Raw genomic sequence first — 16,157 nt, forward strand, 5'->3', positions numbered from 1 at the left:
ATAGCCTTGGTCTTGGATGGAGCCTTTTGCAGGCCCGTGGCGTTGATGACGTGTCCAAGGTATTCAACTGATGATTGGAAGAATGCACATTTGTCCTGACAAACTTGCAGTCCTTCAATCTCTGTTAGGTCACATCCAAGTTCTGGAGATGGTCCTCTTCATCTTTCCCAGTAATGAGAATGTCATCCAGGTAACATTGTACTCTTGGCAATCCACTCAAGATCTGGTCCATCGCCCTCTGGCACAGCGCTGGCACTCTTGTGATTCCAAATGGTAGATGACAGTACCCGAAGAGTCCCTTCTGTGTCACGACAGTCAGCAGCTCCTTTGACTTGTCATCCACGTGCATCTGCAAGTAAGCTTCAACTTTTGACCCCAGCTAAGCCTGCGAAAAGGTTGTTGATGTGTGGTAGCGGATGCTGCTCAGCAGACAACACAAGGTTAACTCTGAACCTGTTAAGGCTCGGGACAATACTGCCCCCTTTGGATGAATTGCGTGCCCATAGTAAACTGAAAAGAAATCTGTCCAAAATTGCTAATATATGCATATAATAATTATTATTGAATAGAAAACACTCTAAAGCTTTTAAAACCGTTTGAATTATGTCTGTAAGTATAGCAGAACTCACAGGGCAGCCAATCTCCCAAACTAGTTTTGGCATCCAGAAAGTTGGGGCAACTTTGACGTCATCGCCCCCACCCTTCCCAACCAGCTATGGATCTGGGAACAGTTTCTATGTCTTCCGCGAGATGTCCTCTATCAATAGAGCGTTTAATTGTGCAAATCCTGCGAGCTTTGACCCTTTGGCAGGCAAAATAGTGAGTGTCGCAAGAAAATACATGCGCTTTCGGGCACGCGTTGGGCACAGAGCTCCCTTTGTTCCAGCTTGCATGAGAAGAAGTCAGATTGTCCGGTTGAATTGAGAATTGTTTTGTACGTTAATAACATCCTAAAGCTTGATTCTGCACTTAGTTTGACCAGTTTAGTCGACATATAATATGTAAGTTTTGATGCGCAACTGTTCGGGACCAGAAGTCATTTTGGATGCATTTCAGCTGGAACTTGTAGCATATGCTAATACAAAGACACACGACTTGAAACAAAACGATGTATTGGGTAAGTATGACTCCTTCCACTACATTCTGATCGAAGACCATCAAAGGTAAGGGAATATTTATGTTGTAATTTTGTGTTTCTGTTGACTCCAACATAGCGGAGAAATATTGCTTATGTCTGAGAGCCGTCTCAGATTATTGAATAGTGAACGATTTCTGTAACGTTAAAAATAAATGTGACAAAGCAATTGCATTAAGAAGCAGTGTATCTTTCTAACTATATGTAGAACATGTATATTTAGTCAAAGTTTATGATGTGTATTGCTGTTATCTGGCGTTATCTGGCGGAGCTATCTATAATTTCTCCTGACATTTTTTAGCATTTTCTGAACATGGCGTCAATGTAAACGGAGATTTATGGATATAAATTGCATATTATTGAAAAAAACATAAATGTACTGTGTAACATGTCCTATTACTGTCATCTGATGAAGATTTTGAAAAGGTTAGTGAATTATTTTTGTTTTAATCCTGCGTTTGTGATTGCATCTTTTGTTCGACAAAATGGCTACATATCGTCTGTGTCTTTGTGGTGGTTTGACATACATATGTGCTATGTTTTAGCCGTAAAACATTTTAGAAATCTGTCTCGCTGGGTAGATGAACAAGGTGTTTATCTTTCATTTGAGCTATTGGACTTGTTAATGTGTGGAGGTTAAATATTTCTAAGAATATTTTTGCGCCACTTTTTGAGGTGCCCTTGGGGAATGTGTAGCGTGAACACGTTTAAAGTCTCCACATATCTTGATTCCACCATACTTCACAAGGACTGGTACGGTGGGTGTTTCTCATTCATTTTCTTGACTAAAGTGTCCAAATCAGCCTCAAACTTTGGTCTGATAACATACGGTACTGGTCGTCCTTTCAGGAACTTTGTTTTGCTGTCTGGCTTAATGCTAAGCTTCACTGTAATTGTCTTTCATGCTAATGCTAAGCTTCACTGTAATGTCTTTCATGCTACCCTACTCTCCATTAAAGACTTATCCATGTTTCTTTAAGATGGGGGGTAGTCCTGTGTCTCCATGTGTCATTGTACGCATTGTGGCAGACCAGGAGGTTTGATCTAAATGTTTACGCAGATCAGACACAAGTGTGATAACTCAGTTTCAAGGGTGTTTTATTTTAAAACATTAAAAAAAGAAAGAAAACGAACCAGGTCTCCTCCAGGCGACCTCCTCTGGTTTACCGTCTTCTGGGCTTTGGGGAATGCTGTCTTCTCTGGGGTAGAACACCGAGCTCCTCGGTTCTAGCAGACTGTGATGACGTCTATCAACCTCTCACTAGCAATCTTCTTGATTTCTTCTGTGCACTTGTCCTGATCAACCCAACTGAAGAACCTCTTAGCAGCTATTTTCATGGACACACTGACTTCAGTGGGCTTTGCCAAGGTCAGATTACTTTCAGGCAATAGCCTCTTTTGAGTACAAGTCTGTCTCTAATGGTGTCATTTAGTACATCATTAATCTCACAGTGCTGTTATAGGTTATTTAATGCAGCAGAAAACATTGTCACTGATTCTCCCTCTTCTTGATTTCTTCTGTGGAACCTTTCCAGCAATAACTACTGGTTTAGGTGAAAAGTTTCCTTTCAGTATTTCCACAATATCCCCATACATCTTATTACTTCGTCTGTCTCGCTGTAGTAGGCTGCGTAGTAATTTAAATGTCTTTGGCCCTATGCGGCAGCTTTAGCATCATTACCTACTCCATTCCTGCCCTCCCCTGGTCAATCTATGATGCCGTCTGCCATGTGGTTGCAAATCTTCAACAACTACTTGGTGGCTATCAATGCTACAGGAAATGATGGCCAGATGCTAAGGAAGTGTTGTAACTTTGGCTATGGATATTCCAGATAATTTTCTGATTTATTAGTGGAATAATTAGTTGATCTAATATATTGTAATACATTTGGTTATCTTATCCAAATTAATCAAAGGTGGGGCACCATTAATGTTTATAAATATATATAGATAGTGAGATCCCTTGAATTAACTCTATCCTCTATCCCTAGTTATTATTAACTGTTATTATCAGGACAACAGAGGTCCGGTGGAAGCCAGATGCAGACAGTTCGAATCACAGATGTTTATTTACAGAACAGATGGCAGGCAAATGGCAAGTCAAGGACAGGCAGAGGTCAGTAATCCAGGGCAGAGTCAGAAAGGTACAGAACGGCAGGCTCAGGGTAAGGGCAGGCAAAAGTCAGTAATCCAGGGCAGTGTCAGAAAGGTACAGAACGGCATGCCGGCTCAGGGTCAGGGCAGGCAGAATGGTCAAAACTGGGAAGACTAGAAAACAGCAACTATAGAAACTTCAAAAATGGGAAAACACGCTGGTAGGACTTGACGGGACAAGACTAACTAGCAAAGCTGAAGAACATATGCACATCCAGGTACTTTCCGCAGGTGCTGGAGTTATAGGTAAACTCATGGAAAACAGAAAGGAAAACATTGCACACTGCTGCTCATGATCCTAGGTGATAACATTTACAATGTTTCAACCCTTAGGTCTTCATCAGGCATCCATATCCCAGGTGGGGGTGGAGGGTCCTATATATAGGGGCAGCACTCAGTGACATCACTTCCTGAAACAGGAGGTAAAAAAAATGTATAACATAGTGTCACAATATTAACATTCAATGTATCAGTGTGCAGCGTTTTCCTTTCTGTTTTCCACAAGACGAACTGGCAACAGACAAACAGAAAACACAGGTATAAATACACAGGAGATAATGGGGACAAATGGGAAACACCTGGTGGGGGGTGGAGACAAGAACAAGACAGTTGAAACAGATCAGCCCCCCCCCCCCAGGGGCGCCACCTGGCATCCTACCCGGGCACATACCTGGTTGACCGGGGTGCCAGCGGCGGATCTCAGCGATGAGGGCTGGGTCCAGGATGTTCCTAGCGGAGACCCAGCACCTCTCCTCCGGGCCATAACCCTCCCAGTCAACCAGGTACTGGAATCCCCTGCCCCAAGGTAGAACACTCAGGACCGTGTAAGTCAGATGGCCATTCGATGAGACGGGCGAGAGGGATGGGCCTGGAAACAGGAGACAAAGGGCTGTGAGACAAGGGTTTAATTCTGGATACATGGAAAGTGGGATATATACGGAGAGTGCAGGGCAACAGAAGGCGAACAGCAGAGGGGCCAAAGACCTTAGAGATGGGCCGATAAAACGGGGGGAAGATCCAGGGGGGCAGATCCCGAGTGGACAGCCATATCCTCTGCCCGAGATGATAGTGGGGAGCTGGGGTCCCAAACCGGGCTCTCTTCCAGCTAAGGCCACAAGGGCGGGCGAACATCTGGGCCAAGGGTATGCTGACCTCTTCCTCCTGCTCAGGGAAGAGTGGAGGCTGATAACCCATGGAACACTTGAATGGTGAGAGACCAGTGGCCGAGCAGGGAAGGGTGTTTTGGGTGTATTTGACCCACACGAGTTGCTGGCTCCAGGTGGTGGGGTTGGCGGTGACGAGACAATGAAGGGTCGTCTCCAGGTCCTGATTGGCTCTCCCCTCTGGCCGTTTCATTGGGGCATCGACCAGCCTCCAATCTGGGTTCAGAACGCCTTCCAGAACCGGGACGAGAACTGAGGACCGCAGTCGGAGACCTTGTCCACCGGAAGTCCATGGATCCAGAAGATGTGCTGCACCATGAGCTGGGCCGTTTCCTTGGCTGCGGGTAAGAAAGGGGAATGAAATGGGAGGTTTTGGAAAAACCTATCCACCAAAGTGAGGATAGTGGTGTTGCCATCTGATGAAGTGAGACCTGTGAAGTAGTCCAGGGATATATGGGATTGGGGGTGGTAAGGAATGGGAAGAGGTTGAAGGAGGCCAGCCGGAGCTTGCCGCAGAGTTTTATTCTGGGTACACACGGTGCAGGCGGCGACGAACGCGGAGACGTCAGGAACCAAGGTGGGACACCAAAAATGTTGTTGTACCGGCTGGGAACGCTGCGCCTCACGGACCTGGTTCTCCATACCCCAAATGAGTGCATCCAAGAGACAAGAGTAGGGAAGATGGTCTCGGGGTCCATTGGTGTAGCAGCGGGGCTAGAGAGGCGTGAAAGAGCGTCACATCCTAGGACCCCGGGCGGTAGGAGATGGTGAATCGAGTGAATAGCAGGGTCCATCGAGCTTGCCTGGAGTTGAGGCACTTGGTGGTGCTGAGATATTCCAGGTTCTTGTGATCTGTCCATATTATCAATGGGTGTTCCCCCCTCTAACCAGTGCCTCCACTCCTCCAACACCATCGTCACCGCGAGTAGTTCTCGCTTACACACTTTGTAATTCCTTTCCGTGGTGTTGAGACAATGGGAGAGGAAAGCGCAGGGATGCAGCTTTGGTCTTGGGTCAAACGCTGGGACAGGACAGACCCCACTCCGGCGTCCGAGGCATCGACCTCTACCACAAACTGCCTGGGACAGAAGTGAATTGGTGTTTGAGATCCAAGAACGCCCGTTCTGCAGCTGAGACCACGTGAACGGGACCTTGTGAGTAGGCTGGGTGGTATATCTTATTTTATGATATACCAGAATTGATGCAGGGACCGGTTTGGGTTTTTACTTTACCCTCTATACCGGTATTTGAATGTTTGATTTGTTAAATGTGATACGCCAAGTGTAATGTCAATTTTTATAGTTTACTTCGCTACTTGAGTCACCTCTGCGCCACTTCCCCACACAGGCCTAACCACGCCCTCACTACTCAAGGAGCGCATTTGATGTTCAACCACAGACCCTTGCGTTCAGTCTGCATGGTCAATACAGCACTTGCAACAATGTTGATGACAACAATGCTATTTTCACTTTGCTTATTAATATAAATCTACCAGCGTTCTATAATGACTAGGTAGTTCGTATTTTCTTAGCAAGTTGCCCTAAATCTTGTGAGACGCTAATTGTTAACCGATAATGCTAATAGCTAGCTAGCTAATAAATGTACTGAGTAAAAGCAAACGTAGCTAGCTAATACAGCCTGATAATACCAGTAATGGTGTAGACCTAAATCAGCATGTTGTTTGTGCAACAGTGTCTTCTAAATCAAAGTATGCAAAGCAAGAATATGTTCGCTACTTGAAGTAGCTAAGGGAAAACATGCATTGTAGCCAAAGCTTATAGGGTCCCCTAGGAAACACGAATCAACAATTTAGTTCCTACCCTGTTACAATAACTCCTCCCTGGCATTTTAATTTGTTTACTTTTTGCCAAAAACAAGAAAAGACAAAGACACCGTTAGTTTTATTTGTACATTGTAAATAAAATATTATATTAATGAGGATAGGTTAATAATTTAATATTTAAGAATATGTACCTAATGTTCTAATAATCTACCCAGAATGTCAGTAAGTATTTCACTGATATGTTCAGTCGCAATGAAAACTTCACAGAAATCGTAAGTGATAATGGTGCCCAATTCACTTTAGATGAATGGATTTCGTTCCTACATTACAGAGACATTAAACACTCCAAAGTGTCTGTGTACTACCAACGAGCAAATGGCGAGGTGGAATGTTGGAACCACGTTTTAAAAGACTGTCTCCAAACCGCGATCTGATAGGGAAAGTCTTGGAAACTATATGTCCGACACAGAGTGCCTGCCACTCAAGAATAGTGAAATCCTACACAGTGGCCAAAAACAATCATTCATCAAAGAGGGAGGTTGTGTGCATGTAAAACTCCCATTTTATGTCTAAAAGGGTACACCGAAGTACAGTGCGCCACCGAAAGTTATCCAAACTAAAGGACCAAGCACCTACGTTGTTTAGAAATATATATGTATATATATATATATAATTTTACAAGTTAAATAATTCAAAATATTCAAAGATATCATTTGAATTGTATGAACTTATAATAGATTAAAAAAATCAAACTGTAGCATGTTTAATTCAACTTTCACTTCATATAAAAAAAACTATAAAATAATATATTAATTATATATAATTTTACCTTTATTTAACTAGGCAAGTCAGTTATGAACAAATTATTATTTTCAATGACGGCTTAGGAACAGTGGGTTGTTCAGGGGCAGAATGACAGATTTTGTTTTACCTTGTCAGCTCCGGGATTCGATCTTGCAACCTTTCGGTAACCACTAGCCTACCTGCCGGAAGGCGTCGCATCTCTCACTGTGTCAGTGATGCGCATCTCAAAGTTCCCTTGCACTTGCAACAGACTATTCAAACTGATGCTCAGAGTCAATTTAGGGTCAGACGTAGCCCGGCTTGGCTAAAGGACTATATTCAGTAAATCTGGAAGGTTGTGAGTAAAAAGAAAACTGCTAAAGTGTAAATTTGATATTCTGATGTTACTGTTATTATGGCTACTGTGCTGTCTTTTAACATTGTTATTATTATATGCTTGGTAAAATGATAATGGTTAAATTCAAGCATTGTGAATTGCTTTATGCTATGTTATGCTTAGAGAGCTCTTTACTTTCACAAGAGGGAAATATGTTGTGCTCTGCTGCACTACTCAAGTCTACCACTAGAGACATACATGCATTATAACATACCTATTACATACAGAACAGTAGTATCTACTAAGGATGTAGTTGTGTAGAAGAAGAGTATGCATGTGCTGATGATGTATGCTGTGATGCAGTGCTAAGCTTGCCGAGTAAACTTACCCAAAATTATACCCATCGTGTCCTCAAGTTATACTGAGCCTAAAGAATAACACAACAAATATTGTCCTCATCAATGTCATTTGCAAGAACAAAATATTCAAACCATTCTATATATGAGCTCCACTGTTCAACACTTTAATCAAACTGTCCAATGTTTTCAATAATTCCAGCCATTTTTTTGTTTGTCAATAGGCAATCACTTCAATATTGTCCAACCTCAACAGTGCAATATTTTTCTCAGTCACGTGATCTTCATTCACTTCACTCACTGACGTTTCATCCTCAAGTTCACTCATTAATCAGTTTTTAATTCCAAAGCTCTACTGTAAGATTTGATAAACATTTTGATGTTTTATTGTTTTTGTTAGTCATGCTGCACGATTCCTCGTTTGTAATTTTGAACCTTCTGTATTTCCCCCGTCTACAGCATGATTATGATTCCCAGGGTGCATTTTGTCTCCAATGATGGAATGTGCTGCCTAGTTAGCTTGTAGTTAGCTTAGCTAGCTGGCTATCACGCAGCAGCCCAGACGAAGCTTAGTCTAAATACAGTGAGTGTACAAAACATTAGGAATACCTGCCCTTTCCATGACATAGGCTGACCAGGTGAATCCTGGTGAAAGCTACAATCCACTTCAATCAGTGTAGGATTTTTAAGCCTTGAGACAACTAAGACATTGGATTGTGTATATGTGCCATTCAGAGCGTGAATGGGCAGGACAAAATATTTAAGTTAATTTGAACAGGGTTTGAGTGTGTCAAGAACTGCAAAGCTGCTGGGTTTTTCCACGCTCAACAGTTTCCCGTGTGTATCAAAAATGGTCCACAAACCCAAAGGTCGAAAACAGGTCATTGATGAAATAGGACAAAGGAGGCTGACGCAAATTGTGCAGAGTAACAGACAGGCTACAGTTACTCAACTGACAGTCCAGTACAACATTGATGGTCAAAGACCCATAAAAGAATGCACAACTCGTTGTACCTTGACACAAATGGGGTATGGCAGCCGATGACCTAAGAAGTTAGAAGAAGTTCTACTTCTTTCAGCATAAAACAAGAAACTGTGTTGGCAGTGGCTAAGGGATGAAAACATTGGAGAATTGAAAAAACATTGCCTGGTCTGATGAATCCCGGTTCCTGCTGTCTCACGCTGATGGGAGGACTAGGGTATGGAGAAAACCACAAGAATACATGCATCCATCATGACGCATGTCAACATAGCAAACTGGTGGTGGTGTTGTGATTGTGTGGGGTGTGTTTTCATGTTACACATTGGGCCCCTTGATGAAAGCGGAGCAACGTTTGAATGCCACAGGATATCTGAAGATCATTGCTAATCATGTGCATCCCTTCATAGCAGCAGTGTATCCATCTGTGAATTATTTTTTCCAGCAGGATAATGCCCCATGCCACAAGGATAGGATTGTCCAGGAATGGTTCCATGGACATGACAGTGAATTCAGCTTCCTGCAGTGGCCTGCCCAGTCACCAGATCTCAATCCAACTCAGCATGTGTGGGATGAGACTATTTGGAGTAGATATCCACTACCAGCCAACTTGACACAACTGTGGGAAGCATTGGAGTCAACATGCCAGCATCCTTGTGTAACGCTTTCGACACCTTGTAGAGTCCATGCCCCAACAAATTGAGTCTGTTCTGAGGAGAAAAGGGGGAACAATGCAATATTAGGAAGGTGTTCCTAATGTTTTGTATACTCAGTGTATATTGCTTATGCCATAAGTTACGAGTGCATTTCACGTTACTTTTGGGTTGTAAATATATTATAATGCTTGCATGAATGTCATGCTGAATATATGTTCATGTCATTGTCACCAATCAACTGCAATAGACGGATTGGTTGTTTAGCAACAAACTGACAGATGCGCAACTTTGGGGCAAAAAAGACGGGGTTGATTTAGAATGCTGACAACATATAAGCTATATATCCAATGTTTATTAAAAACATTTGCACAATGAGCACTTGTTCTCTATCACTGTGCAAATGTTTTCAATAAACATTGGGGACTAAAGCGTGGTCTTTTAAGGCCTTCCCGCACTGTATGTTGGATTCAGTTTTTTATGATTATTACATGTCACACACTGTGTAACCAAATTAAAATCTTGATATCAATTATCATATGTATTATTGACTGTATGTTTGTTTATTCCATGTGTGTGTTGTTGTATGTGTCAAACTGCTTTGCTTTATCTTGGCCAGGTCGCAGTTGTAAATGAGAACTTGTTCTCAACTAGCCTACCTGGTTAAATAAAGGTGAAATAAACAAATAAAAATCAACCTGGTCAGATTGTACAATTTGCTTCAGATTTGTCATCACATTCTGGCTTTGGCTTGTGAGGCTACGTCAACTGCAGCATGAATTAAAATATATATTTTTTTTTACAGCTTTACTTTTTTCACTTTTTAAAAATGTATAATATTTTTTATTCACAATGAATGAAAGATTACATGTGAAGACACTGTACATTTTCCCCCTTTTTGTCCCCCTTCGACCTCTCCCCAGAATGCCTCCAAACACATTTACAAAGAAAGGCAAAGTTATTGAGTTGCATATCAGAAAACAAAACAAAGTATACAACAATGTTACTTCAATACAAGAAAAAATGTAATAGTCTAACAATTTCAGGTGATTAGGTGATCCTATAGGACTATAGCAGTAATTTCAAGGGGTGGGGGTAGGGCCAAGAGTACTAATCTGGAGGAAGTGTTTGGAGCTTCGCAAAATATGATATCATCGGGTCCCATGTGGAATAAAATGAGTTGGTTGACCCTCAAATGGTATACTTCATTTTTTTCTAATATAGGAACAGCATCAGATCTTTGAGCCAAAGAGAGGCTAAGGCAGGATTGATTTCCAATCCAATAAAATCATTCTGCGGGCCAACAGGGAGGGAAAAGCAATGGCATGCAGCGGTCTATTGGTAAGTTAGTGGTTGAAGTGGTGGTGTGGAGGCTGTGCTTTGGCAAAGTGGGTGGGGTTATATCCTGCCTGTTTGGCCCTGCCACAAGTGTCTCCTGACCGCTCATGTCTCAGCCTCCAGTATTTATGCTGCAGGAGTTTATGTGTCGGGGGCTAGGGTCAGTCTGTTATATCTGGAGTATTTCTCCTGTCTTATCCGGTGTCCTGTGTTAATTTCAGTATGCTCTCTCGAATTCTCCTTTTCTTTCTTTCTTTCTTTCTTTCTTTCTTTCTTTCTTTCTTTCTTTCTTTCTTTCTTTCTTTCTTTCTTTCTTTCTTTCTTTCTTTCTTTCTTTCTTTCTTTCTTTCTTTCTTTCTTTCTTTCTTTCTTTCTTTCTTTTCTTTCTTTCTTTCTTTCTTTCTTTCTTTCTTTCCCTCTTTCTTTCTTTCTTTCTTTCTTTCTTTCCCTCTTTCTTTCTTTCTTTCTTTCTTTCTTTCCCTCTTTCTTTCTTTCCCTCTTTCTTTCTTTCTTTCTTTCTTTCTTTCTTTCCTCTTTCTTTCTTTCTTTCTTTCTTTCTTTCTTTCTTTCTTTCTTTCTTTCTTTCTTTCTTTCCCTCTTTCTTTCTTTCTTTCTTTCTCTGTCACGTTCGTTGTACGAAGGAGATAGTAGCTACTAAACAATTGGATACCACAAAATTGGGGAGACAAAGGGGTAAAATAAATAAAAGAAAAAAAAGAAGAAAAAAAATGAACACTGAACAAACTAACAAAACAACAAAACGTGAAGCTAATACGGATAGTGCAGACAGGCAACTAAACATAGAATAAGAACCCACAAACACAAAAGGGAAAATGGCGACCTAAATATGATCCCAAAGATAAACAGCTGCCTCTGATTGGGAACCATATCAGGCCACCATAGACATACAAATACCTAGACCTACTAACCCCCTAGACATACAAAACCCCTAGACAATACAAAACTAGCATACCCACCCTCTTCACACCCCGACCTAACCAAAATATAAAGAAAACAGAGATATTAAAGGTCAGAGCGTGACATTCTCTCTCTCAGAGGACCTGAGCCCTAGGACCATGGTCAGGACTACCTGGCCTGATGACTCCTTACTGTCCCCAGTCCACCTGGCCGTGCTGCTGCTCCAGTTTCAACTGTTCTACCTGCGGCTATGGAACCCAGACCTGTTCAGCGGATGTGCTTCCTGTCCCAGACCTGCTGTTTTCAACTCTCTAGAGACAGTAGGAGCAGTAGAGATACTCTGAATGATCGGCTATGAAAAGCCAACTGACATTTACTCCTGAGGTGCTGACCTGTTGCACCCTCGACAACCACTGTGATTATTATTATTTGACTATGCTGGTCATCTATGAACATTTGAACATCTTGGCCATGTTCTGTTATAATCTCTACCCGGCACAGCCAGAAGAGGACTGGCCACCCCTCATAGCCTGGTTCCTCTCTAGGTTTCTTCCTAGGTTCTGGCCTTTCTACGGAGTTTTTCCTAGCCACTGTGCTTCTACACCTGCATTGCCTGCTGTTTGGGGTTTTAGGCTGGGTTTCTGTACAGCACTTTGTGACATCATCGGATGTAAGAAGGGCTTTATAAAAACATTTGATTGATTTGATTGATATTGGTCTGAGAACAATTGTTGTTTGGTACTCCAAAAATAGCCATTTCTGCACTAGGGTGCAACTTTATATCAAATGCTTCAGAAAAGGTTTTAAATATAGTTTAATCTGTCAGACAGGGACAGGACCAGAACACGTGGGTCAAGTCCACCAAGGGGCCTTGACACCTGTCACATGACCCATCAATATTTGGGTAGAATTTGGATAATCTGGCCTTGCTGAAATGGATACGGTGAAGTACCTTAAACTGTATAATGCTTAGCCGGGCACAAGAGGAGCTTCCATTTACAGTAAGTAAGGCATCATTCCAGACTTCATCAGTGATCTCTCCACCAAGTTCCCTTTCCCACTCAGACCGGATTTTATTGAGTGATAGGTTATCAAGGCACATGATTATCTAAAAAATACAGGATATGAGTCACTTTAGTTGAAAAGGTGTTTTGGGTGATAGAATTGGAAACACTGGTACACTTGGTACACTTCAACTATGACAGACAAAATGGGGGGGAAAATCCAGAAAATCACATTGTATGATTTTTAATGAATTTATTTGCAAATTATGGTGGAGAGTAAGTATTTGGTCACCTACAAACAAGCAAGATTTCTGGCTCTCACAGACCTGTAACTTCTTCTTTAAGAGGCTCCTCTGTCCTCCACTTGTTACCTGTATTAATGGCACCTGTTTGAACTTGTTATCAGTATAAAATACACCTGTCCACAACCTCAAACAGTCACACTCCAAACTCCACTATGGCTAAGACCAAAGAGCTGTCAAAGGACACCAGAAACAAAATTATAGACCTGCATCAGGCTGGGAAGACTGAATCTGCAATAGGTAAGCAGCTTGGTTTTAAGAAATCAACTGTGGGAGCAATTATTAGGAAATGGAAGACATACAAGACCACTGATAATCTCCCTCGATCTGGGGCTCCACGCAAGATCTCACCCCATGGGGTCAAAATGATCACAAGAACGGTGAGCAAAAATCCCAGAACCACATGGGGGGGGGGGGTGTCCTAGTGAATGACCTGCAGAGAGCTGGGACCAAAGCCTACCATCAGTAGCACGCTACACCGCCAAGGACTCAAATCCCGCAGTGCCAGACGTGTCCCCCTGCTTAAGCCAGTACATGTCCAGGCCCGTCTGAAGTTTGCTAGAGAGCATTTGGATGATCCAGAAGAAGATTGGGAGAATGTCATATGGGCAGATGAAACCAAAATATAACTTTTTGGTAAAAACTCAACTCGTTGTGTTTGGAGACACAATGACAAAGAATGCTGAGTTGCATCCAAAGAACACCATACCTACTGTGAAGCATGGGGGTGGAAACATCATGCTTTGGGGCTGTTTTTCTGCAAAGGGACCAGGACGACTGATCCGTGTAAAGGAAACAATGAATGGGGCCATGTATTGTGAGATTTTGAGTGAAAACCTCCTTCCATCAGCAAGGGCATTGAAGATGTAACGTGGCTGAGTCTTTCAGCATGACAATGATCCCGAACCCGGGCAACGAAGGAGTGGCTTCGTGAGGAGCATTTCAAGGTCCTGGAGTGGCCTAGCCAGTCTCCAGATCTCAACCCCATAGAAAATCTTTGGAGGGAGTTGAAAGTCTGTGTTGCCCAGCAACAGCCCCAAAACATCACTGCTCTAGAGGAGATCTGCATAGAGGAATGGGACAAAATACCAGCAACAGTGTGTGAAAACCTTGTGAAGACTTACAGAAAACATTTGACCTCTGTCCTTGCCAACAAAGGGTAAACTTTGCAGTTGCCTATAGGCCTATGCCCTCGCAATGGCCAGTGCCCATTTAGCGCACGTACGCCGCTCCAAACTGTGTCTCAAAGCCATATCAAATACTGTACCTTGGCTGTAAAATTGTTTCTATTGAGCTGAGTATTGAGAGTTGAGAAGAAAAAACATGTACAGTGAAAGTCGGAAGTTTACGTACACTTAGGTTGGAGTCATTAAAACTCATTTTTCAACCACTCCACACATTTCTTGTTCACAAACTATATTTTTAGCAAGTCGGTTAGGACATCTACTTTGTGCATGACACAAGTAATTTTTCCAACAATTGTTGAAAGGCAGATTATTTCACTTATAATTCACTGTATCACAATTCCAGTGGGTCAGAAGTTTACATACACTTAGTTGACTGTGCCTTTAAACAGATTGGAAAATTACATATAATTATGTCATGGCTTTAGAAGCTTCTGATAGGCTAATTGACATCATTTGAGTCAATTGGAGGTGTACCTGTGGATGTATTTCAAGGCCTACCTCAGTGCCACTATGCATGACATCATGGGAAAATCAAAAGAAATCAGCCAAAACATTGTAGACCTCCACAAGTCTGGTTCATCCTTAGGAGCAATTTCCAAATGCCTGAAGGTACCACGTTCATCTGTACAAACAATAGTACGCAAGTATAAACACCATGGGACCACGCAGCCATCAAACCGCTTAGGAAGAAGACGCGTTCTGTCTCCTAGAGAATAACTTACTTTGGTGCGAAAAGTCCAAATCAATCCCAGAACAACAGCAAAGGATCTTGTGAAGATGCTGGAGGAAACAGGTACAAAAGTATCTATATCCACAGTAAAACGAGTCCTATATCGACATAACCTGAAAGGCCGCTCAGCAAGGAAGAAGCCACTGCTCCAAAAGCGGGGCGGCAGCGTAGCCTAGTGGTTAGAGCATTGGACTAGTAACCGAAAGGTTGCAAGTTCAAGGTACAAATCTGTCGTTCTGCCCCTGAACAGGCAGTTAACCCACTGTTCCTAGGCCGTCATTGAAAATAAGAATTTGTTCTTAACTGACTTGCCTAGTAAAATAAAGGTAAAATAAAAAAATTTTTAAAAAAACTTCACAATAAATGAAATAAGCATAACAGAAAGAGTGCACAAGGAGAAAGGAGAAAGGAGAAAGAGCTAGAGGAGAGAAAGAGAGTATGGGGAAAGGGGGAAAGGAAAAAACAGAAGACTGGCCATGAGCTGCTTAGTATTAGGGGGTTGAGGAATGGAAGTACTGTAGCAGGGAAAAATAAAGATGGAGAGAGAGAGTAATGTCAGAGATATAAGAGAAGGGAAGAGCAGCACATAGGTTTGCCTCCTCTGGGGGTCACTGCTATTTCATACCGCCGGGAATAAAACACTTTGAATCTCAAGAAGGAGGAGAAAGAGAGTAGGCAAAAAGTGAGAGGGTGGTGTGGTTTTGCCAGCGGTGCTGGCAAAATGGTGCTAAACGGGAGCGAGAGCAGGCACGGGAGAGGGGGAAGAGAGAAGGAGATAGAAAGTTATTGAGCATGAGAGAATGAGTGAAATTGGATGGATTGAGCCCCCACTTGGTGCAGATGTCAGGCTCAGGTTGGCCCAGTATGAGACACATAGCAGCGTGTGTGTGTGTGTTTGTATGTGTGTGTCTTTGCATGCACATATATGTGTGTGTGTGTGCATTCAAGTTTGCCCGTGTGTGTGTGTCTATGTGTATATAATGGAAAATTATTATGATTATGTGAACTCTGTGCTGAGCAGGGATGCATTCCAGATATGGAGGGGGAAAGCAGGAAAAGGAGGGAAGGAGACTAGGGATATGAAGCAGATAACAGGGAATCAGCATGACATTCATTCAGTCAGAAGGAAGTGATTGAAGGATAAGCCAGGAGGGGGATGGGGCAGAGAAGTGGGAGTGGGAGTGCAAGTAGGTGAGGGAGCATTTACAGTGACAAAGCAAAAGGTGAGAAAGACAGAAAACGAGAGCAAAGCATAGAGAGAAAAAAGTGACCAGAAGATTTAGAAATGGAGAGATGGAGAGCAGGCAGGGAAAACATTTGAAGAGTTAGAGAAAG

The 16,157-nt window shown here is 42.4% G+C and overlaps 1 protein-coding gene across 3 annotated transcripts in view; it reads right to left on the reverse strand.

The window, feature by feature from the left end:
* LOC135524023 (PH and SEC7 domain-containing protein 1-like) overlaps window positions 1–16,157 on the reverse strand; it is a 77,596-nt gene that overhangs the window by 27,759 nt on the left and 33,680 nt on the right. Inside the window, exon 10 of one of the 3 annotated variants that reach the window (XM_064951142.1) lies at window positions 7,732–9,400. The exons of the other annotated variants lie outside the window; for them this stretch is intronic. Coding sequence (XP_064807214.1) covers window positions 9,269–9,400 — 132 coding nt within the window. The 3' untranslated portion in view covers window positions 7,732–9,268. Of the gene's footprint in view, window positions 1–7,731; window positions 9,401–16,157 lie in introns of those variants that run through there. 3 annotated transcript variants of the gene reach the window in all.

The sequence above is a fragment of the Oncorhynchus masou genome, chromosome 31 (genome assembly GCF_036934945.1).
Source record: "Oncorhynchus masou masou isolate Uvic2021 chromosome 31, UVic_Omas_1.1, whole genome shotgun sequence".
Lineage (NCBI taxonomy): Eukaryota > Metazoa > Chordata > Actinopteri > Salmoniformes > Salmonidae > Oncorhynchus > Oncorhynchus masou.